The following is a 25,968-nucleotide window of genomic DNA, read 5'->3' as shown; positions in this document are numbered from 1 at the left end:
GCGAGCTAAGTTAACAGCCTCTTTGCTTTTTAACTAACTCTGCTTTCTGCCAGAGGGGTCTGAGGGGAAAAGGCCCCTGGGAGAGAGGCCCCTTGGGAAAGTCCCCTATGGGGGGAAGCAAAGGGAGCTTGGTTGTGCTTTTCTGTTGATTGTACATATTTGTAAATGTTGTGAATTTTGTATATTTGTACATATTCATTGCATTTCATCATGGATTGTAGATTTTGCTTGTAAATACAGCTTTTATTCGCTTCCAGACTGAGCTAGCCTGGTTATTGTTGGTGTGGGGGGAATTTCAGCTCACACTGACACAGGTCCTGAACTTGATCTTCCCTTACAGTGGGAAGCACCCAGTTGTCCATCAATGTGGAAGGGGGACAGAGCAAGATTGCTAGCGAAGACTGAGCCAAAGAAGTTAGTACCTCAGCCTTCTCCTCATCTGTTGACACCAGCTCTCCATTCTCACTCCTCACAGGGTCAATGCTCCCTTGAACCTTTCTTTGCTGGTTGATATACCAGTAGAAGCCCTTTTAGTTATTTTTCATATCCCTCACCAGGTTCAGCTCTAGCCATGCCTTGGCCTTCCTGACTTCATCTCTACACAACCCAAGCAGTATCCTTATACTCCTCCCAGGTGACATGTCCCTGCTTCCACTGCCTATGCAGTTCCCCTTGCTCTTTATTTTGACCACCAGGTCCCTATTCAGCCATTCCAGTCTCTTCCCTTCCTTGCCCAATTTCTTACACGTGGGGATCAAGGAAAATATTCTTAAAGATCTGACAGCTATGCTCTGCTTCCTTGGCCCTGAGGATTCTTTCCCAGGGGATCCTACTGACTAATTCCTTAAGGAGCTGGAAGTTTGCCTTCCTAAAATTTACTCCTTGCCTGTCCCATATCTCTTAGGACTGCAAACTCTATCAGTGCATGATTACTGCAGCCCAGGTTGGCCCCAGTCTTGACATCACTGATGAGTTCACTTGCATTTGTGACCATTAGGTCCAGCATCACGTTGCCTCAGGTAGGGCTGTCTATTACCTGGCTCAAGAAGTTACGGAGGCACTGCAAGAGTCTCCTTGATTGCCTACAGCTTGCCATGCTATTTTTCCAGCAGATGTCAGGGGAGTCCAAGTCCCCCAGCAGGACAAGAGGCTGCGAGCGCAAAGCCTCAAGTAGCTGCAGTAGGAAGGCTTCATCAGTGGGCTCCCCTTGATCAGGTGGCCTGCAGTAGACACCAACCACAATACCTTTGTCTCTAATCCTTATATCCATAAGTGTTCAACCTGTTCATGGCAATTCTTCGGGGACAGTTTTTCACATTCTATCCATTTCCTGACATAAAGGGAAGCACCTCCACTCCTTCTTCCTGGCTTGTCCCTTCTGAGCAGCCTGTATCCATCAATAGCCACACTCCAGTCATAGGATTCATCCCACCAAGTTTCAGTGATGGCTTTTAGGTCACAGTTTTCTAGCTTCACATTAGCTTCCAACTCCTCCTGTTTGTTGCCCATGCTGCATTTGTACAGAGGCTTTAGCTGGGCTGCTGGCTGCAGCACTATGTGCAGAGTTCCCATTCATTCCCTTGAGGTGTTTCATGGGAGTTTCCTAGATGGCTTGTACTGCCTCAGGAGCCCCAGTGAGTCAACCCTCTGTTTGTCACAGGCAGTCCTGTTTTCTTTCCCCTTCCCCTTCATTTCTAGTTCAAAGCCCTATCAATGAGTCCTTCTAGTTCCTGGGCAAAGACTCTCCATGTAGGCTAACCCACTGTGAAAGAACCCCAAACTGTGATGCTGACATCAGCCATGGAGACACGTATTAATGGAATGGATTTGCCTATCCCTTCCAATGTGTCTGCCCACCACTGGAAGGAAATGATAACCTACGCCCACAATTCCCTCACTAACCATCACAGGGCCCTAAAGTCTCTTTTAGTTGTCTTTGGGCTACATACTACAGCTTCTTTTGCACCCACATGGAAGAGTAATAGTAGGTAGCAGTCTAAGGGCCTCAGCAGGCTTGGCAGTTCCTCAGTGATATCTCTAACCTGGGCTCCTGGGAGGCAAGAAACTTCCCTATGAGAAGGGTCTGCCCAGCATACCAGACGCTCTGTTCCTTTCAGAAGAGAGCCACCTACAACTATGACTCTTTTCTTCTTTGTGGAGGTGGCAGTAATAATACAGGAGGTAGTTCTTTTTGGTATTTGTGACTCCTCAGGTGTGGATGAATCAACACCCACACTGTCCACTCACTGATCTTCCAGTTCTGGAGCCTCATACCTATTGTGTAGTGGTACCTGGGGAGGCATTGTGGGCAAGGAGAGAGTTCACTTGCATTACCTAACGGGGACTTGTTTCCACTCACTGCTAACTTTCAGGACCCTACCTACATCCTGGTGGGGGCAGTATGCAGGACCCCTCTGATTCTGACGTTTTTGTAGTGGCTGTTCCTGTCCCTTGTCTCTTCAGTTGTTCTCACCTCTCCAAAGATACTGCTCAGGTTTATTCTACATTGTGATCTACTTATGCTCAATGAAGGAAACAGTGCACATTTCTGATTCCATACTCAGGCACAACAACATTTCAAGATACCAAACTACTACTACTACTACTACTAAGACTTGCTGCCATTCTCAATTACCAGAGCTCCAGCATTTTTAAAACAAACAAACAAAAACCCCAAAAAAACACTAACTGATTCTATTACATGCTTTCTCTACCAATTCAAATTTTATGATACTGCTGTTTTGGGGGTTTGGTTTTCAAAAACAATCTGGCTGATTTCCAGCTTTGTTGCCACTGTATTCCTTGCCCTGATATTAAAAGTGCTCTTTCACCTGACAGAAGTAATTATTCCTCTGGTCTATTAATCTTCTAAAATTGTCAGTTTGCAGTATCAGCAGCCAATTGAGAATCCTGAAGGTTAATCATCAATAATGCCAGAAGACATGCCAGTGTTATCTATATGGCTGCAGCACTGCTGCCTCTGAAGGTACATCACTTGATGTGAATGTAGAGGTAAAGATAATGAAATACAGATATTTACTATCAAGAGTTCTCATTTGACAATTAAGATACTACACCTCAGAAGGAAAAACCATCACATATAAATCAAGAGAACAAATCAGAATGAGCAACATAAAAAAAATCAATAATGAACAGCACTGATGTAGACCAGAAGAAGAAAAGCTAACCAAGATTTGATACAGAAGAAACACAGCCTGTCAGGAACAAATTCTTCAGTTATACTTCTCTCTTCCACAGTCAGCTAGAATCAGGATGTAGCCTGTATTTTGTGCTGCATATAAATTGCATATATACACTAGCATATATATATTTATATATAAAAAATATTTTTATGTAGTGTATGGCTATCTTGAGAGGCTATGTCTACCATTAATGGATTTCTGAGTGATCCATCAAGAACAACACAGAACTAATTACTCTCACTGAAATAGAGCACTGGAATTTTCATGCAAGTTCTGTCACAACAATCATCATTCCATATTAAAAAAAAAAGACAAAAAACGAAAACAACCTACACCCCGCTGAGAACTTTAGGAGTGTAATAAAAATGTATATTTTTATGTATTTTATAATTAATATCTTGGGCAGTGGTATCTTCAAACACCACTGTAACTTACTTACAAAATAAGTATTCACAGGTTCTATTATTCAGTCCACATATAAAGACAGTTAAATGATTTAAGCACAGATCTAACATTTCCAATACAGCAATTCAAACTGGAAATACAGGTGGGTTTCCCACAAATGGGATTCCGTGGCAGATTGGCCAGGTAGTCACAACTTGCTCCTCTGTCTGGTGTCTTTCCAGATGGTATGGCTATAATTCCAGCAGTCCTTGGCTCGGAGAGGGCTAAGGGGCCTCTCTCTTGTCATGCCAGTTCACAGTCTGGAGCTTGCCCTTGGCTCAGAGAGAGCTAGGGGGCCTCTCTCTTGTGTGCTCCCTTGCTGGGCTGCAGCCTCTTCTGGGAGTTAATTCCCTTGGAGCTTTCCCCCTTTCTGCCTTGGTCCATGTGCAAGGCCTGGGTGAAGTTGTTGGTCTGCTAGAGCAGGTTCTTCATCTGCTACTCAGGCAGCAGTTGGCTCGTCTCTTTGTGGTAAGCAGGCCCTCAGCTGCTACTTGGACAGCATTTGGCTCTTGTTGCTGTCTGGGTGAGAACAAGGCAAGTTGTCTGACTTCTTGGCTGGTTTAAATACTGTCCCAAGACAATTAATGCTCTTTGGTAACACAGAACCCTGATAACTGGACCTATGGGATGGGGCATATCCAAACATGGCCAGGGGCACACACAGTTCACAGCTGTGTCACAAAGTTAATCACACATGGTACATGTTTATCTGGACTCCAGGAAGTCTCCAGGTTGGCACATGCACAGGTGCTTAGCCCATTGTCTGGGCTAGGGCATATTTGGAGGTTTGTCCCTTTAGGACGAGGACATTTACACTTGAAGCTCTAATTTCACCTTCATCTTTTCCATCAGAACAGACAGGAACAAGCAACTCCTGAGGCTTTGCCACAAATACTATACTCAGAGTCACCCAGAGACAGAAATGCCTGTTTGCCATGCTACCTGGTAGAAAGACACAACAGAGGTCATTTTGGACAACAGTTAAGAACTGGAGTCACTAAGAATTTTCAACTTCTGCAACAGGATTCCTGCATAATCTTCAGGACACCGTAAGAGGCAGACAGGGATTAAATCAGAGACTAAGATGCACAAATTTAAATATTCAGATTCCCACTACAATGGGCATTTAGTCACTACTGAATGTTCCTTAACTCTTAAAGTCTCTCCTTAAGCTAATTCGGCCAACCCACTAGTAAGGGCTAATACAGAGGTCTAAGCTTAGAGCTCTTTATCAGACACGACTACACGCAGACAACAGAACACCCATGCTCTTCTGGACCAGCTGGTTTCTTTGGTTGCAGCAAAGGAAGAAAAAGTAATGTATCCCAAATGGCAAAGATGCCTAGTATATGGGCAACAGAATGAATCAATCCTCTAGCTACAAGACCCTCTGAATAGCTGTTTGGCTCAATTAACAGTATTTCCATACTAAACCAAGCCTGCACCAAGTCAATGAAGGGAGCTTAGACACCTGAAGTTAGGTACCTTCACATTTCACTGAAGTCTAACTTAAAGTTTACAGACAGATCAAGATACAGAAAATTTTAGTCGGGTTTTTTTTATTCATTAAATTGTAAGGTATTACATGATGGAAAAATTGGGTCTATGTGCATGGCATGAATTGTTTCTGAATACAAGACATTTCTTATCAAAGACTAAAATGATGACATAAAATTTAGGATTTATAATAAATCTTGAAGCTTAGAAGTTTCCTAGGGGACTGTCATTTATTCAGATAAGTAACAGTATGTTTTAAAACACAATTTTGAAAAAATACTACTGTACATAGATCAACACCATATGAAAAGCACTCTGAAATTAATGGACTCCAAACATGAAGCTAGCACCCTGCAATTGGGAAAGATCAGGAATTATAAAAGGAACTGTGGGAATTATTAGGGATCACCTGTTTCAAGTTACCAGCTCAGCTATGGGCTGGCAGCTAAAGAATCCTACAGAATAATCTCCAGTCACATGCACAAAACACATGCCTGAGTGCAAGCTGTCTAATTATCACAACATGCATTTTACAGAGCATGGTTTCTCTGTTTCATGAAAAGCCTTTAAAATATTATTTACTTGAATATCTATTAAAGCAAAGAGAAAACTCTATAGTATTTGCATCTTCTGAAAATTAACCAACCTGGAAAATTCAGTGCAAGTTAAGTTTCCTGTAGGCATAAAAATATAAATCAGGAAAACCAAACATTTGGTTACTCCTACAGAAAGGTACCTTTGTACTAAGACAATTTTGTTTGTATCTTTTGTTTGTTTATTGCCAGGTCCATTTGGTTCATCTTTCTGCAACTAGAGTAGCACGAACACAGAGCTCTGAGAAACCACTCAATGCTAGCAATATATCGAGTGACTCAAATGCCCAAATCAGAAGTCTTTTCAGTGTGGTGTTTCCTGTCTCAGCCTTCTGCCCTTTGTGTCCTGTGCTACATTCAACAGATTTTCTGAAATAGTCACTGTTACAGAACAAACAACTAATAGTCAAATTTTTTTGTTCAATTCCTTCCAGTTGCATTAGGAATCCTAGTGATCATTTTTGACATCATAAACCAAATTAACTGATCTGTACCTTTTCTTAACATGCTTACATTTTGCAACATATCCTCATATTTTGTTTCATACAGCTACCCAATGACATCAGAAAGGTTCCCTAAAAAGGGACAAGCTTCCCAACTAACGTTTTGCATTAGTCTTAAGAAGTGTTTAGGATCAACGTATCATTCCAAAACAAGAATGATTCATCCACCCAGTGGATGAAACTGCCATGTACATCGTTCAGTGCAGACTGGACTGGACTCCAAAGAAAGAAATGTATGAATAAAACCTGTCTTCACAGAACACAGCAGCCCCTCAGAAAGGGTACATCCTAGCTCTTGGCTCAGCTAACCCACATCACTTTCAGTGTAATTGAGTAATTTAAAATTTGCTTTATCCAGAACTCACTTCAACTTTTATCCAAACAACTTTAGGCTACTTGCCTGAAAGTAGGGTTACTTAAAAGGAAAATGAGATTGCAAAATTGGATTCTTCATTTTTCCCAGATACATCAAATTAATTTACAATGCAGTTTCAAAAATGTGCCTGTATCCCAAAGGCATACACAACTCAAACAAGCAAAAGCAATGCTGTTTCAAACAAAGATCTTGAAAAGTAACAGTGCAGATAGGAGCTCAAAAACTATTTTTCAGCATTCTCAAGAGAGCACTTCAACTGAGCAAAGTATTGAAAGCTAAAACTGTGCTTCTTTTCCTAGTTGAGGGAAGCTGAGCACTGTTTCTTTTCCAGTCCTGCTATTCCAAATCACCACCACAGCAGCAAACATCCTAAAACATGAAGACACCTGCAATCCATTACACAACTGCTATGCCGAGGGCACGCCCTGTCCCAGGATGGGTCTAAGGCAGGCCAAACTGATCCTGCCATGGGAAGATGCAGTCCCTGCCCTCCCCAAACCCACCTACCCACTCCCATCAGCACAAGTGTACTTGTAACTAGGCAAGGAGCTGGATCAGAGTTTTTGTTTTGTTTTGGTTGGTTGGTTTTAGTTTTGTTTTGTGGTTTTTTGTTGTTTTATTTTGAGGGGATTTTGTTAATTTTCCTTTTATTACTATTTTTAAATCAAGAAAAGCCCCGAGTCAAGAGACACTACAAGCCTACCAGAAAGCTGAGGCTGTTTGACTGGATCTCCATAAAAATCAAGGAGTTACAGCGACTGAAACTCAGGCTGAGAAAAACTTTTGGGGTATACCTATTTTTCCTTTTAAATTCATTATTCCTGCTAATTATAAATATTTTCCCCTTGTTTCTAAGGTTTCTCATGCAGTGAAATTATCTAACTGTATCACATGCAACTTACAAAACAATATTTGCATTTAATAAGAAGCAGCAGCAGGTAACCTACTTATGACACTAAACTATTTTCAATTTTGTGATAAGACAAAAATTCTTAATCCACTTCACTGAAGAGAGCATCACCAGCTTTGTATACCACACAATTTAGTCCAGAGTTAGAAGCACTACAATGATCTCTAGCACAGAGCAAAGCTTAGACTCCCCAGTATTAAAACCAACAGAATAATGATCAAGTAGTAGAGTTTTCTAGGAGAAATGCCAGATTACTTAACATAAGCATAACTGATGCCTGCACCAAAGACTGCTTCATCCTCTGTAATTTCAAACTCCAAAAGATACTGTTTCATTTATACTTGTACTGAGAGCTTCTATCACATCCCTGGTAGGCTTTTGTTTTTCTAACTAGGAAATAGAAATACCTTGTTAAAATATAAATACATTTTTCAGCTATGTCATAATTTGTATATCTGCCAGTATAAACAGTTTTGTATATTGCAGACAACCACCAAATCACTCCTTGGTCATTGTATATAGCCTTCATGTTTAGCATACTTCCATGGTGGATGCTGATCTGCAGAAGTATCAAACAAACTGCAACAAACAGATATGGATCTGAAGTCTAATAGTAACTGGTATTCTCCACACCCTTAAGAAGTAAGTCTAGCATATTACTTAATCCCCAAACATCATCAGCAATGCAATTTCCAACCCACAGATGGTTTCCACAGCTCCCATTCTCAATGTGTTAAGCGACGCCACCTAGGAAAATCCTACTTGAGTATTATTTGTCACACAGAGCAAAGACAAGGAGTGGATTGCTTTGGAGTCAACAATGCATTCTGTTATTTCTTAGTTAAAAGCTGCACTTTTGCCAAATATTTGTGTCATATGTTTAACACTAGAAGAAACTCAGTAAAATGTTTCTTAACAGGTTATCAAAGAGTCAGCAAAAACCTCAGAATCCACTGTTGTGACTGAACTTATGTAAGTTCCACATAAATGGGATCTACTAAGAAAACAGATACAGAAGTAACTGAAAAATATGAGTACTTAAAAGAGTGAAGAGTTCAAGTTCCGTTTCCAGTGAGGGTTTAAGATTTACCTCCAGTTCCTGAGAGCACAAAAGCCTGCAGCCTGTAGGATCCCACAGCTGTTTCTCCCCTTTTCTGTTGCAGCCCACATCCCCCATTCCCTCCCCTTCTGTAACCCCCAAATAAAACAAACAAACAAAAAAAAACAATAAAGCTCTTCAGGTGTGTCATCTATCTGCCTGTTCAAAGAATCACTTAATATTGTTTTGGTCTCTCTGTACCTAATAGACAAGGCACTAGTTTGCAATAACATATGCATTAGAAAGACTGTTAAAACCTGAGAACTAAATGCCTATCTAATTAAAAGAACTCAGGCTTTATTTTCCAGATCACACCATTTTCCATCTCCTTATAGTATTGATTAACAAAGGATTCACTCAAATTAATCATTTGAGTAACAAGTAGAACGAGAATTACACTACTTTTATCTGCAGCCAATGTATCAGCTAAATTAATTCAGCAGTGTTAACAGTATAATAGAAAAATAAAAAAAAAAAACCAGAAGGCAAATCATTTTAGAAATGGCTGATGACAACAAATAGCCATGAGCAAAATTTTAGATTATGTCAGAAAGTGGATAGATTATTAAGAAGCAATTTACCTTCAGTAAGTACCCATCAAATCTAACAACTATGATACAGCTCATAATTTTGACTAGGAGTTTTTCAATAGCTTTATCACAATATGATAAGGGTATGCTCCCATGTCACTTAATACACATCAGCTGCAAGATAAACTCATAAATTACATTGCATGTAGTAATGATGAGGATAATCTTAGCTACACTGCAAGTAAAAGTGAGATTCAAAGTAGCAGGAATCTGTTACAAAACACCTGTGTTTAAACATGGTTTAAAAAGCTAGTGCTTCTCCAAATCAGTGAGAAGAGCATGCCAATCCTCTGATCACTGTAGCCAAATCTAATCAGCATCAGACCAAATGCATGCAATTAAAATACTTGTTTAGCAGTTGAGATTTGACAGAAAAGGACATCCGTTTCCTTTAAAACTACCAGAACAAAAAATGGCTTCCAGAAGTGAGGAAGTAAGACTATTTCCTGCGACTGTATCATACATCCTACTGAAGGACTGCTCGCAACTCGGAACTCTCTATATGAGCCCACAACTCACAGCAGGAGTGTCACCTCTTTATAAACACCTTCCAGTAGTATTCCATTAAATTACACAAACTCATTGGTTTTAATTAAGCTATGCAAATTGCTGTTGGGATGTAAAGGGAACATAAAAGTCACACTTACACAAGAATATGATAAACATACTGAATAAGTATCTAGAACTGCATATGCAGTGGTTACTCTAACCTTCAGCACGGCAAACACAATGAAGCATTACTAAAAAAAAGCAGCTTAAGAACTACATTGCCCATCTCCTTTGTAGATCCTGAAGGAAGTAAACAGTAACGCAGTAGGAAAACTTGTTTGGAGACCAAACGAGAAAGTGGAAGCAGCACCCCAACCTGTCTCCAAAACACAGATATTTGTGTTCAACTGACCACAGCTTTTTATTACTTACACATAACCACATCAAATTTCTCAGAACTGATCACGACTTTCTCTAGTTTTTCTGTGACCACACACAAGTTCTCAAACACACCTGCATTCCTCTGCAACCTACACCCTACACATAACATGTTCTACCACAATGTGTCACTTCATGCCTTTCAAAAGAAGCACAGTCATTACCTTCAGTTCATCTGATAGAGTGACTAATACTTCATGCAGTAATAAATATACCATCACTTAATTGGAACTGGATTCACATACCAAATTGTTTTCTTCCAAACTGAAAGAAGTCTTTACCATATTGTCCTGGGTACCCTTCTGGTTCTGCAGCTTCAGAGTTAATATATTAGTAATTTTCTTCCCGCTATTGAGTAGAAAACTTTTTTTTTTTTAAATGGCAAGTGGCAACTTCCCGATAGGGGAAAAATGAAGCTACGCAAACACACTAGAGAAAGACTGTTAGAATTTATACTTAAAATTAGAAAACATTTGAATGTCTTGCTGCTCACCAGGATTACTGAAGTCTCAAGCTGTGCACAGAGTAAAACGAGGTTTGAAAAATAAAACTTATCCTACTGTCATGCATTTATTAAAGGGACCTTTTTAAAAGGAAGAAAAAAGTAACCTGAACTTCTGTGTATCCCAAGCTTCCTGGGTTGCAACCATACCACCGGAGAGTCACACACCACCAAAATCGCAGGGTATGCTCACAATCACTAGCGATCCACAAAGGTAATATCAGCAGACACAGGTGTACGACACGGGGAGGCAACACACGCCGGCTCGGGAGCCAGACTTCAGAAGTCGTATGCGCTCCTTACGAGGTAAGGCAAACCTCAAAGCAGATTTGTGAGGCCGGACAATTCCACGATAGCCGGAGGGGCGGCCATGCCTCGGCGGGGGCAGAGCACGGCCCTCACCGGCGGGGCTGCTCCTACTCGGGCCCCGGCCAGCCGCTACCGAAGCGCTGCCCACCAGGCCCTCCCCAGTTGCCTGCCTGCCAGCGCGCCCAGATCCTCAGCACCCAGCCCGCCTTGAGCGAGTTTCGTGAGCAGACGTCGAGACAGCCAAGCCAAACTTTGCCTCTCCCCCCGTGAAGCCGCTGAGGGTGAAGCGAGGCAGCCCCATTCCGCCTGTCAACAGATGATCTATCTCCCTAACTCCACTCCCTGAGGTGAACTAGTCCGGCCCACGTCCCCTGCCTCGATAACGCATCAAAAACAACAACCCACAGACAAACACGACAGGAAAAGCCTAGCCTCAGCAAAGACCGCGCTCAGCAACCCGCGGCCACAGAGGAGGGACCTGAGCGGGACCGGGCTGAAGACCGGCACACCAGCAGCCTCCGCTCCGGCCAGGCCCCGTGGTAAAGAAGGCCCCTCTGGAGCGGCCCCCGACGCCCGGCCGGCTCAGCCCGCCCCTCACCTCCTTGACAGGGGGGAATTTTTTCCGGCACTCCAGGCTCAGGCTCCGCAGGTCTCCCTGCATGTTTTCCAGCAGCTTCTTCACCGCTTCGGGGCTGCTGGTCCCGGACATGGCGCCACCGGGCCAGCCCCAGGCCGGCCTCTGTTCCTAGCGGGCAGGGGCAGCGCCTCCTGCTTCGCGGCCCCGGCCGACACGTCTGCGCCCAACACCGGAACCCGTCAGCTGCGGCCCCGGCCCCTTCCACTCCCTGGCGCCGCCGCCGCCGCGGCCCCCCTGCTCCCACAATCCCGGGCGCCGCCAGCGCCGCGCGTCAGGTCGCTTCCGCACACACAGCCCTGGGGCGGGGAGAGTGGCGGCTCGCCGGGGGAGGTGGCTCCGGTTCCGGCCTCCCGAGCTAGAATCAGACTGGAGTGGGGAGTGGAACTGGTCCCCTGATGTGCCACTACAACCGCACTGGCACGGCATAAAGGGGTGGAAGATCGCGCCGGGGCTTGGGCCGAGGGGACTCTCCAGCGCCGACGAGATGCCGGCGAGGAGGCGACAAACTGCGGCGTTGGCGAAGAGTAGCTGGGGAGGAGCGTGGTGAAGATCCTTGTCCTCGCTGCAGGTCGCTTGCAGGTGGTCTTTAACAACCACTGGCCCTGCGGAGGAGCTAGAGGAGCTCCTTCTCGCCGAGTCCGGCTGTCGGGGGGAGGTCAGCGCTGAGTGCAGTTTAAAATAAAATCGAGTCAGACTTATGTTGTCTTTGTTATTCCTGAAGTTCTTAGCTTTCTTCTGCAGGAGTGAAGGGTTGTGTCCTGCCTGACCCGTATGCACACGCAGCTTCTAGAGTTAACCCTTCGTTGACAAATAGAAGATAAACACAAATGGGGCAAACCTAAAGGGACAGGGGCAATCGGCTCCCAGTTACCTTCCTTGCCACTGGCAGTGCCCCGCTGAAATCTGAAAGTTTTCCAACCAGTTTTTAACCCGTTTGAAAAGCAGGCGCCCGGACAACGAGCATGAGCTCTTCACCCAGCATCTGTTCCTTCCTTCCCTGTGTAACTTCAAGCCACGGCAAAGGCTTCCCTCCCAGCCACGATGAAGGTTGCCTGGGAATGTCCTTCTAGAGGACACCATTCATCAGCAGACAGTTACTATTTTGCGAAGGTTTAGGCCTCTGCAGTACTTACTTTTTCCATACTCAGTGATTCTGTATTCTGGTTGCTCTAAATCCTATGCTGTAGTTGTCTGCCTGTAATGCAAGTATGGTTCTGTTTCTGGATAAACCCAAGGAGCTGGAAAACATTCCCCAGTTTCTACTGTCTAGGGGGTTTTAAACTTTGGAATCTTGAAAATAAAATTATGAAAAAAATCAGAACAGAGAATAAATTTTTATTGCCTTACTATTTAAAATTATTTTATTTTAAATGATGACTTCTTCAGAGTTTCCTGAAAGTCTTCAGTCTTCTTTAGAGAATGTTCTTTGGTTTGGTTGGTTGGGTTTGGGTTTTTTTATCTTTGTGAATGTGTGTGTCTTGTAATGAAAAAAGGAAAAGAACTTACTATGAATTTGACCATCCCTACTTGTATTTTGGGGTTCATTTTCTGTGAGACACGTTGCAAACCATACAGTGAACAGGCTCCCACTGGAACAGCCCTGTTTACTGTAAAAGTGCAGACCTGCTTTCTAAGTAATTTATTATTTTAAGATCTTTATATACAAATACTGGCGGTTAACTTGGCAGAACTGGTTAAATGGATGTGCGTTTTTCAAACTGCCTGTAATACTAGCACAACTGAATTAGGTGGTCAAACTTTATGTGCCTTCAGACAGGAATGGAGAATTTCACACCCCTGTGTTCAGTAAAATCAAACCCATGGTTCTGTGTATCCTCAAAAACTTTGATTTTTTAATTTTTATTAAAAATAGAACAGCACTGCTGTCTTCAGTAGAACTGTTTATAAGCTTAACCAATAAACATTTTCCTAAAGAATTTTCTAAGAGCTACAATTCTGGGCTTCAATCCTGATGACAATTCACAGAGCAATCCAGATACCTTAATTAAGAAACATGGATAATTTGCTTGCAGAACGAGTCAATTAATTATTGACTATGCATGGGTATTTCTTAGGTAAGCTTTAATGATTTACTTCCTTTTGGTTGTTTGGAATTTTCCACCTATTTACTATACACCGTGAGCTGTGGGCACGTTGGTACTCCTTGAATCTCCTTGTCTGCCTAAACTGAAATGATTCAAATGTGAAATGAGGGTCAGTAAACTGTTCTGTAACATTGACTCTCTTACAAAAAGGGTGAAAGTATTTTTGGTAGAATTTGTCTGAATGTGTCCAAAGAAGGCCATAAGGATGATCAGAGGGTTGGAGCACCTCCCCTGTGAGGACAGGCTAAGGGAGTTGGGGTTGTTCAGTTTGGAGAAGAGAAGGCTCTGAGGAGATCTTATTGTGACCTTCCAGTATCTGAAGGGGGGCTACAAGAAAGCTGTTGAGCTGAAATTCCTCCCCCCCCCCACTGACAATAACCAGGCTAGCCCAGTCTGGAAGCAAATGAAGGCTGTATTTACAAAGCAGAATCTACAATCTATGATGAAATGCAATGAATATGTACAAATATACAAAATTCACAACATTTACAAATATATACGATCAACAGAAAAGTACAACCAAGCTCCCTTTGCTTCCTCCCAAAGGGGACCCTTCCCAAAGGGGCCTCCCTCTCCCAGGAGCTTCCCCCCCATACCCCCTTGGACAGAAAGCAGAGTTAGTTAGAGCAGAAAGTTGTTAACTTAGCTGCCAAGGTCAGTGTGTTTTCTTCAGCCAGAAGAGAAGAAGAAACAGCAGCCAGACAGCCCAGCAACTGCCCCCACTGCCGAACGCAGAATGTGCAGAGTGCCCACTTTGTTTTGGGTAATAGTTCTTAAACATTTCTATCTATCCAATGGAAGTGTTTAGAACAATCAGTATTTTGCTTTCTTACACCCAATAGTGACTTATTTACACTCTTTCACTTTCTCTGTTTTGAACTTTGCAAGGTGAAAAATTAAAAAGACAGTTTCAAACCATCACAGTCTGGCACTGAGAGGACTAGGAGGAGTGGATCCAAGCTAGAGGAGGGAGATTTAGATTAGATGTTAGGAGGAAGTTCTTCCCCATGAGGGTGGTGAGACACTGGAACAGGTTGCCCAGGGAGGTGGTGGAAGCCCCATCCCTGGAGGTTTTTAAGGCCAGGCTGGATGTGGCTCTAAGCAACCTGATCTAGTGTGAGGTGTCCTTGCCCATGTCACAGGGGTTGGAACTAGATGATCCTTGAGGTCCCGTCCAATCCTGACAGTTCTCTGACTCTGACATCTTGAGTTAAATTGAGTTAAGTTGATCTACTGTCATTATTATCCCTGTAATCAAAGTGTGAAAGGTGAGGAACATTGTTTCCCTGTTAAGAACAGGGAGACAAGTAAGAAGAATTGAGATTAATCACTCTTGAAGCAAGCACAGTAGTATGCATTAGATTGTAAGTGTAAATTAACTTCCTTAATATCTTACTGTTTTGTTTAACCAAAAAAAGACTTCTTGCTGTAAACATTCAGTTTGGACTGGGGACTATTCTAACATTGTAAATGCCTGATAAGTTAACTTGTATGAAAGATAGATGATATTTTTATTAATCAAAGCCATAGCAGTAAATCTGTTCGCTCTTCCTCACAGAGTAATGCCAACTTTTAAAGTAAAATTACTGAGGAAATAGATGATTACTGTGTTTGAGTAAAATTGACAACTAGTTGCTGTATGATTATGTTGTTAAGAACTTTGTAAATAAACTAAAAATGTTTAAGAATAGTAGTGATAAATATTTTGGAATATAGACTATTACACCTCTTAGGAAAAAAAAAGTTTTCTGTATTCTTTGTGGTGTAATTTATACTGTTTGTGTAAAATTATTGTTTCTTGAGAAGCAGCAGATTATTTCATGCTGTTAGTTATTTTTATCATATGAGCTTATACCTGCTGATTATCCACCTTTTCTTATTCTAGTTGTGTAGTGACATAGAACTGGGAGCATGCTACAGGCTTTCTGTATTTTTAACAGCTTGAGAGCAAACCTGCTCTGTCTCTTAACTGTAACGTATAAAATTACTTCTAAAGCTGTTCCTGGCTGACATTCCACACTTTTCACTAATCTCAGTTTGCTCATGACTCTATTTTACAGACCAGAGGAAAAAAAAGACCATATGCTACTCTTCTCATGAGCAAAACATATTAATGTTCTTGATTCTTAAAATAATTTTCTTCTTACCTTATAGAATCTTAGATTTATTAGTCTGCTGAGATGCATGGGAAAAAAAAGACATTACTGCAACTCTTCCATTGTCTGTAATGGTGCCCAGTGTTTAGCTTTCAGCTATCCACTGTCCTCTGCAGATTAACAGCACCCTTCTTTAATAATGTCAGGCAAAAGTGGACACAAAATTGTAATAGTGTCCCCTTCACACTACTGCAATGCCAAGTTAATCTTAGAATATTATAACAACATTTCCTGGGGAATTTAATCTGCTTCTAAAATTGAGATTATTTTGATTTTGTAGTATCACATAATTTCTACTTATACATTGTGATACTTTTTGAACCAAACGCAGTACTTGTGAATTGGTGAGATCTTCTGTAATTCAGGATCTTTGGAAACTGGGTAGAAATTATTTTATTAAGAAATATATCTACTAATTAAAAGTTTGTTTGGTTGGTTTTTTTAGGTTAGGTGCAATCTCCATCTTCTCTGAAGGCCATTCCGTGTTTGGTACTTAAATCTCAGTGATCAGCTTAGAATTTGTTCTACAAGAAAGCTGGTGAGGGAGTTTTTAGGGTAGTGATAGGACTGGGGGGAATGGTGCAAAAGTAGAAGTGGGTAGATTCAGATTGGATGTTAGGAAGAAGTTCTTCATCATGAGGGTGGTGAGACACTGCAACAGGTTGCCCAGCAAGGTGTTAGAAGCCCCATCCCTGGATGTTTTTAAGGCCAGACTGGATGTGGCTGTGAGCAACCTGATCTCATGGGAGGTGTCCCTTCCCATGGCAGGGGGGTGGAAATAAATGATCCTTGAGGTCCCTTCCAGCCCTGACAATTCTATGATTCTATTTGTATATTGCTCTTTTTGTAATTTACTTTTATCATACCTGCCTTTTCAGTTACCAGCTTTGACACTCAGTCTGCTCAGCATTGCCAGCCAAATACAGCAAGACTGAGTCTGGAGCTGAATCATACAAGTGGTTTCAGAATTGAAAACTCTTTCAGATCTGCTGATTGCAAGAACTGCAACTGTACAAGTAGTTGAATCTCAGGCATGTCTCTTTAAACAAAAGAGATTCTTTCTCACTGTTTTGATATACACCCTTTGTAAATGCAGAAGGTTTATTAGTTAAGCTCAACCAGAGCAGTTAAACTATTTAAACTAGCCAGGATCCTTCTAAGTGATACTGATTTGATTGTGAATGTGATTTAATACAGTTGCATTTCACAGAATCACAGAATTGTCAGGGTTGAAAGGGACTTCAGGGATCATCTAGTTCCAACTCCCCTGCTGTGGGCAGGGACATCTTCCACTAGATCAGGTTGCCCAGAGTCACATCCAGCCTGGCCTTAAAAACTTCCAGGGATGGGGCTTCCACTATTTCATTGCAAAAGATACTATTGCACGTATTCCTAACCCTGAGTAAAAGTGCTGGTCTCTCTTTTGCTATGTTTTAAATACTTCAGTTTCAATTCATGTTGCTTTCAAGTCAGAAAGTGGAGCAGTGTATATGGACATTTCTGTGGCTTGTTTTTGACTAGCAAGCTAAAAATGCTGGTTAGCTGTGAAGGCAACTTTTTATTACACTGCAATTATTATATTGCTGTTTGTTATTAAATTGTATGTCATTTAGTGATGGGCAGTGGATGATTGAAATCATTCCCTTAGCTTAATGGCTCTAATTGCAAACAGAAATTCTCATGAGACCTATTACCTTCTGGAATCAGTGCTCATGTTCATTCCAAGTAACATGCATCAGTCCTTTTGATTCAGTTAAGCTTGGGATAGCACTTTGCTGTATTAATTTCAGGTGTTTACTCCTAGTTACATTCCATCCTGGTAGATGTAGGCAGATGCAGACTTTGGGTATGAGAATAGCTTTCTGTCACTGTGCTATACGGAGGCAAAACTATAGGAATTCACTACAACAATGGACTGGTTTCATGGTGCTAGGAAGAATTGTGCCTTTTCCTCTGAGTTCACTTTACTAACATTTCATAGATACTTTTGTAACTGATATGAATACATACATAGTAACAGTACTAAACAGACTGGGATATGAAATAGCATCAATTGTGTGGTCAAGTAAAGGTGTTTGCAGGCATCTTTGGTGCTTTTCTATGCTGCAGAGTTAAGAGTCATGATGGAGAAAATTTTGCCTCATAGTTGATTCAACATGGATACTGATATCAGGAAGGTGGTGGAAGCCCCATCCCTGGAAGTTTTTAAGGCCAGGCTGGATGGGGCTCTGGGCAACCTGATCTAGTGGAAAGTGTCCCTGTCCATGGCAGGGAGGTTGGAACTAGATGATCCTTGAGGTCTCTTCCAACCCTGACAATTCTATGATTCCATATCAAAATGCAAAGTTAAATTAATAAAACCAATATTTCCTGTAATCCTTTATAAAAACCTATGTATTGTGTTCTGTGTAAGCACAAAGAAGCACCACCCTCCTCCCCCTAGTATTTTACTATTTGAACAATTTGAAGGCTTCTTCTTAAATCACAGACACAAAAAATAGGGCAAAATGAGCAAGTCCTTTGACACAGTCCTCCACAGCATCCTCCTCGCTAAGTTGGAGAGATATGGATGTGATGGGTGGACTGTTCAGTGGTAGTGGTCAATGAGTCAAAGTCCAGATGGAGAACAGTGACAAGAGTGTCCCACAGGGGTCTGTACTGGGACCTGTGCTGTTTAATATTTTTATCAATGTTATAGACAGTGAGGTTGAGTGCACCATCAGCAAGTGTGCAGATGACAGCAAGCTGAATGATGCTGTTGATATGCCAGAGGGACAAGATGTCATCCAGAGGGACCTGGATAAGCTGGAGAGGTGGGCCCAGGTGAACCTCCTGAGGTTCAATAAGAGCAAGTGCAGGGTTCTGCACCTGGGCCAGAATAATCCTCACTATCAATACAGACTGGAGGATGAGATGATAGAAAGTAGCCCTGAGAGGTGATTCTGCCACTTTACTCTGCTCTGGTGAGACCCCACCTGGAGTACTGCATCCAACTCTGAAGCCCTCAATATAGGAAGGACATGGACCTGATGGAGCAGATCCAGAGGAGAGACATGAAAATGATCAGGGGGTTGGAGCAGCTCTGCTGCAAGGACAGGCTGAGGGAGCTGGGGTTGCTCAGCCTGGAGAAGAGGAGGCTCTGGGGAGACCTGATAACAGCCTTCCAGTACCTGAAGGGGGATACAAGAAGGATGGAGAGACACTGTTTATAAACACCTGTGGTGATAAGACAAGGGACAATGGCTTCAAACTAGAGCAGAGCAGATTTAGATTGGATGTTAGGAACAGGTTCTTTACTATGAGGGTAGTGGAATACAGGAACAGGTTTCTCAGGGAGGTGCTTGGGGCTCCATCCCTGGAGATATTCAAGGTAAGCCTCGACAGGGCTCGGGGCAGCCTGATCTAGTTGAGGATGCCCCTGTTGACTGCAGAGGGGGTTGGACTGGATGACCTTTGGAGGTCCCTTCCAACCCAGACCATTCTATGATTCTGTTGTATTTCTGTTGTAGCCACAAATGGGTTAAAAGCAGAAGTAGTAAACCTTCCCTCTAGTACCTATTATTCTATTTTTCACAAAACATAAGGGAAGCCCTTATTCTTTTAGGATGTGGCTGCATGAGGAAATTTAGACCTACCAGCAGAAAAATACTTTGTTTTCCAATGTGAACTTCTTTTGAATTTAGCTGGTGTTCCTTTCTGCAGTGCTGTGAGCATATATTTACATTTCATTTGTATATTTGCAGTTAATACCCATTTTGTTTAGTCAACTAAAACAAGCAATCCCAGCTGCTGTCAGTGAATCATCCACTTTGTCATTAGCAAACTATCAGTAATTATGTCACATTATCTTTAAGGTCACTGGCAAAAACGTTAAGTAGCAATGGCCAAAATGTCAGACATGTCAGACCCATGCAATGTGTTAGATACTCAGCAATATTCCCTGTCGAGTTACAGTATGATCACTTCAGGGCATACACATAAATCTCTCAACCAGAGGCTTAGTTGCTTCCATGACTCTTGTGTAACCAGCCAGCAAAGCTGTTGTTCCAATTTTTCCTGCTTGAATCTTGTCCAAAGAGATTCTAAAAGCAGTGGTGGTTTGTTTTATATTTTGTTTTTGCTTGTTGGTTTGTTTTTGGTTGGTTTGTTGATTTGTTTGTTTTCACATTGCTTTTCTGAGTACTCGTGGTTGAATCAGCTGAATGTGGTTGAATCAGCTGAATGTGCTAACATCTTTCTGAGAGAAAACTACTGTCCACTGCAGGAGGGAGATTCAGACTGGGTGTTAGGAAGAAGTTCTTCACCATGAGGGTGGTGAGACACTGGAACAGGTTGCCCAGTTTGGTGGTGGAAGCCCCATCCCTGGAAAATTTTAAGGCCAGGCTGAATGTGGCTCTGAGCAACCTGATCTAGTGTGAGGTGTCCCTGCCCATGTCAGGGGGCCTGGAACTAGATGATCCCTGAGGTCCCTTCCAACCCTGACAATTCTGTGATTCTGTAAATTGACATATTGCTGTCTTAGAGCTATCAGTGTGACAACAGACGATCAGATACACGACATTAACAAAATCCTAGCAGCAGCTCCTATACCCTTCACACTTAAAACTAGACATGAGTCAGGGCAGATTAAATAACTTTTCCACCTCTACACAGGAAGTATATATCCAGCCTGGGAAATAAACCTTACTCTGTGTGTTGAATTGAATCTCTCTCATTCCCTTACACAACAAAGAGTATTTATTAGATAACAGAATTATTATGTGTTCAGGCAGCACCTGTGTATTTTCCTGGCAGAATATGTAATGCATTGCATTCATGATCTGTTTGTTTGGTTTTTTTTCTGCCAAGAGTAGGAAATACCAAAACCACGATGGAGATTTTATATGACAGCTGTTTACATTGAAAAACCCCATGCTGACTGGTCCTGCTGCTATCTTAGCAATTAGCCTGAGGGTGTTGTCAGCTGATGAAGAAACTTCACTGATGTTGCACTTCTGGTCAGAATTCTCTGCAATCTACTTGTCTATTATTAGAAATTTTGGGTTTGGGTTTGAAATAAAGGCATAGATGTGTTGAAGCAAAATAATTCTGATTCTAGGCCTTGTGATTTGATCCAGAGCTTTGCAGTGGATCATGGATCACAGGATCACAGAATGTTAGGGGTTGGAAGGGACCTCTGGAAATCATTGAGTCCAACCCTGCTGCCAGAGCAGGACCATAGAATCTAGTGCAGGTCACACAGGAATGCATCCAGAAAGGTCTTGAAAGTCTACAGAAAAGAAGACTCTACAACCTCTCTGAGGAGCCTGTTCCAGTGCTCTGTGTCCCTTAAAGTTCTTTCTCGTGTTAAGGTGGAACTTTTCTATGCTGTAGTTTATATCCATTGTGCCTTGTTCTGTCACAGGGCACGTGAAAAGAGCCTGTTCTCTCCCTCTTGACACCCAGCCCTCAGATATTTATAAACATTTATTAAATCCCCTCTCAGTCTTCTCCAGACTAAACAACCCCAGGTCGTTCAGCTACATTCTTGGAAGAAGTCTTTTCCTGAACATCTCATTCAGACTGCAGGATGTGTAACATAAAAATGCCTGTCAAGAATGCTAGAAGTATGCTTTGTGCTGCTCTCTGTTTATTTTGTTCTCTCACCTATTTGCCAAACACCTCCCTACGTCTTTTTAATCATCTCCCTTTTATCATTTCTTCAGCTTGTATGAAAATTACAGAACTATTTCTAGACACCTAGTAACATGCAGGCGACCTACTAATCACAAAGGAGTGCCAGACAGGAGAAGGGTGTTCCCCTTTCTAAAAAGAATTCTTTTTTTTCGCTGCTGCAGCAGAGGGAAGCCACTGGATGCTTTCTCCAGGCTCTGGTGAAACCTTCTTTAAGATAATTGTTGCAGGTTGCAGTCCTGGGGCTGGTGAGTGACACTATCTTCTATACCATGCTATTCTATCTACTGAATGGATGCTAGGTCCTTTGCACTAGGGGTGGGCTCTGTCTATGCAGCTGTCATAGCTATAAAATGCAGAAAATAACTATAGAAAGTTATATTTTATATACTCACAGAAGTTGCATGGAGGCCAGTGTACTATCTAAGTATTCTTTCCTCGCACTGCCACAGCTACATTGCCAGCATGACCAACTTAAGACCAGCCTAGAAAAGACTCAGAACAGCCATGTACTTCTGAAAGTACAGAGAACTGAAATGTAACCACTCTTCTTTCACAGGCAGTTCCTGCTATAAACCATAAGGATTAGAGATTATCTGTGGATGAGATCTTGCTGAAGAGCTGTTTGGTGTAGAGACCTTGAATTGCTTTGTATGTTGCTCTCATCTTTGTTGTTATATGAAGATTTTTACTGTTGTTACTTTCATTCAGAGGACTTTGCCCCAATATCAATATTTGTGTGGCTGCATGTGTGGCTGTGTTTATAAGCAGCAGTCTGAAAGAAATTTTGTTACTCAGATTGAGTCAAAACAGATAAACAGAGTGAACAGACTTCTTAGGTAATCTGGAAAACAGACAAAGAAATCCAGCCATTAAGAGTCAAATGCATTTGTTTTTGGTAAAATGACTATGTAGATTAACTCCACATGTGAATATAGGAGGGACATGGACCTGATGCAGCAGACCCAGAGGAGGGCCACAAAAATTATCAGGGGGTTGGAGCACCTCTGCTATGAGGACAGGCTGAAGGAGCTGGGCTTGTTCAGCCTGGAGAAGAGGAGGCTCTGGGGAGACCTGATAGCAGCCTTCCAGTACTTGAAGGGGCCTACAGGAATGATGGAGAGAGACTGTTTACAAAGGCCTGCAGTGATAGGGCAATGGGCAATGGCTTCAAAGTAGAGAAGAGCAGATTTAGATTGGATGTTAGGAACAGGTTCTTTACTATGAGGGTGGTGGATCACTGGAGCAGGTTTCCCAGGGAGGTGGTTGGGGCCCCTTCCCTGGAGACATTCAAGGTGAGGCTTGACAGGGCTCTGGGCAGCCTGAGCTAGTTGAGGATGTCCTTGCTGACTGCATGGAGGTTGGACTAGACTTTTGGAGGTCCCTTCCAGCCTGGACTGTTCTATGATTCTATATATTCCCAACAAATCAGGGCTATACTGTAGTATGTATCTGTGTCCTGGGTCATGTGCAAGCAGGTATATCAATATCCAAAGCTGCAAACGTGTTTCAGTTTCATACTTAGTATTGGAAGTTGCATTCAGTATTTCCCAAATGGAAATTTCCCTTTCTGAAACCCACTCCCAGGACATGGTGGATGAGCTTGTCCATCTCCTCATGGCACATGGAAGTGCTGCCTGGTTGACCACTGTCTGAAGCATAGGAAATTCCAGGTCTGAACACTCACTCTTCCAGCTGACAGCCAAGCCCTGGAGCTACTGGATGGATCATTAAGTGACATGTGTAAGAATCTTGTGCAAAACTCGTTCAGCCAGTCTGAGGCCTTATTTCCCTCTGGCAGCATGGTCATCCATAGATTCTTATGGTTGTTTTCTTTTAGGGGTCTTGCTTCCCTGCTCATCACGGAATCACAGAATGTTAGGGGTTGGAAGGCACCTCCAGAGATCATTGTATCCAACCCTCTTGCCAAAAGCAAGATCACCTAGGGCAGGCCACACAGGAACCATGATCTGAGAAGACATGATAAACAATTTAATTATAAAATTAGCAGTTAACATGCAATAAGTATTGACAGATTCTTCACCAAATGGCTGTGTTGCTGACTAGCTCAGTGAAGTGCTGACTGCACTTCAGTGTAGGGGATGCAAACATCTGGTGCACTTGAGGCTCTTATATCTTTCATGGAATTCATAGAATACCAGGTTGGAAGGGACCTCAAGGATCATCTAGTCCAACCTTTTAGGGTAAGAATATAGTTTAAATGAGATGGCCCAGCACCCTGTCAAGCTGGACCTTGAAACTGCCTAATGTAGGGGATCTGCCACCTCCCTTGGGAGTTTATTCCAATGTCTAATAGTTCAAATGGTGATTTTTTTTTTCTGGCATCCAGTCCAAACAGTATAGACCTTTCCACACTTATGCTCTTATCTTAGCTGTGATTCATGTGATTCAGTCTGGCAGAGAGGGACCTGGGAGTGCTGGGTGACAGCCAGCTGGACATGAGCCAGCAGTGTGCCCAGGGGCATGGAAGACCAATGGCATCTTGGCTTGTGTCAGGAATAGTGTGGCCAGCAGGAGTAGGGATGGAATTCTGCCCCTGTGCTCAGCACTGGTGAGGCCTTGTCTCGAGAACTCAAGTTCTGTGCCCCTCACTTCAAGAAAGATATTGAGGTGCTGGAGAGGGTCCAGAAGAGAGCAATGTGACTGGTGAAGGGACTGGAGGGAAAGTCTGATGAGGAGAGGCTGAGGGAGCTGGGGTTCCTTAGCCTAGAGAAGAGGAGACTCGGGGGGGACCTTAACACACTCTACAAGTACCTGAAGGGAAGTTGTAGTAAGGTGGGGGTCAGGATCTTCTGTCAGGCTACTTGTGACAAGATGAGAGGGCATGGCCTGAAGCTGCTCCAGGGGAGGTTTAGGTTGGCTGTTAGGAAGCACTTCCTCATGGAAAGGGAGAGACTGGAATGGACTGCCCAGGGAGGTGGTAGAGTTGCTGTCCCTGGAGGTGTTTAAGGAAAGATTGGATGTGGCACTTAGTGACATGGTCTGGTCAGTGTGGTAGTGTTAGGTCAGAGGCTGGATGTGATGATCTCAGAGGTCTATTCCAGCCTCAATAATTCTGTGATTCTGTAATTTCTTCCTCTTTCCCCTGAGTTTTTCTTCTTTGGTCTCCTACTAGTGCAGTGTCACTGGAACGGACTGCAGAAATTTAAATCTTAAATCTGGTTTGTTTTCTTTTATTTTTAACAACGCATTTGTTCACAAAAACACTGGGAAGATTATTATTGGTTAAATAAATTAAGCTGATATATCGGTGTGGGCTTTTTATTTCAAGGAAAGAATATCACGTCTGTCAAATTCTCATAATGTTGTCAAATGCTACTGGGAAAATGGGGACATTATAATCCATCACACTTGATATTAAGGGAGTAATTTACATCAAAACTGAGCTTTCTAAACAACAATCTCAGACAGAGCATGACGTTAACCCAAGAGAAATACATAGATTAGAGAGAGGACAACCAAATGTTGACCTTGGCTGCACTGCTTTATTGTGGCTAAGGGGGCCTACAAGAAAGCTGGGGAGGGACTTTTTAGGATATCAGGTAGCAATAGGACTAGGGGGAATGGAATAAAGCTGGAAGTGGGGAGATTCAGACTGGATGTGAGGAAGAAGTTCTTCACCATGAGAGTGGTGAGAGCCTGGAATGGGTTGTCCAGGGAGGTGGTTGGGGCCCCATCCCTGGAGGTGTTTAAGGCCAGGCTGATCTAGTGTGAGGTGTCCCTGCCCATGGCAGGGGGGTTGGAATTAGATGATCCTTGTGGTCCCTTCCAACCCTGACTGAATCTATGAATCTATGAATCTAAGTACTAACAAACAACTCTCTGCTCTTCTCCTTTACCATGTACAGGGGGAAAGGGAGCAGGGAGGGGGAAGCTATTGGTAGCCCCCTGGTTTTGTCCAGGGGGGTTCTTCTGTTGTTTATAGTTGTAAATACCTGTAAATGTTGTATATTTTATACATATTCATTGCATTCCATATTTTAGATTGTAGTTTTGCTTGTAAATATAGCTTCATTTGCTCTCAACTGAGCTGGTCTGGCAGTTTTGTGTTGGGGGGGAAATTTCAACCCACCACATTCTGAAAAATGTGTCTGAATCTCGGTCTCAGCTCCACAGGTTTTATTTAGGATCCATGTCATACATGGCAAAGTTATTCAGGACACCAGTCTCACCAAATAAATATGTTATTTAGGCACTGCATTTAATCTCTTGAGCAGCTGTTAGGCCACACAAAATCAGTCAACATGACTAATACATTTTACTTGATTTGACAAACTACAGAGTAGCAATGATGAGTAACTTTTAGTAATGTGTACACTTGTAGGTGACTTCTATGGGTTCATAGAAGCTGTTGTTTCCCCATTGGAACTGGGTGCAGAATTCAGGATCCAAACACTATCTCCCCTTATTGTGCAAACTGCTT

General features: G+C 42.6%; 1 protein-coding gene across 3 annotated transcripts in view; it reads right to left on the bottom strand.

The window, feature by feature from the left end:
• Positions 1 to 11,662, bottom strand: part of MON2 (MON2 homolog, regulator of endosome-to-Golgi trafficking) — a 73,351-nt gene extending 61,689 nt beyond the window's left edge. For all 3 annotated transcript variants that reach the window (XM_054399606.1, XM_054399605.1, XM_054399607.1), the window contains exon 1: positions 11,552 to 11,662. In XM_054399606.1, the coding sequence (XP_054255581.1) occupies positions 11,552 to 11,662 (111 nt within the window). The remainder of the gene's footprint in view (positions 1 to 11,551) is intronic.
• Positions 11,663 to 25,968: the final 14,306 nt, after the last annotated feature.

The sequence above is a fragment of the Indicator indicator genome, chromosome 3 (genome assembly GCF_027791375.1).
Source record: "Indicator indicator isolate 239-I01 chromosome 3, UM_Iind_1.1, whole genome shotgun sequence".
Classification (NCBI taxonomy): Eukaryota; Metazoa; Chordata; class Aves; order Piciformes; family Indicatoridae; genus Indicator; species Indicator indicator.
Note: the sequence above shows the minus strand (reverse complement) of the source record. Positions and strands in the feature narration are given on the sequence as shown.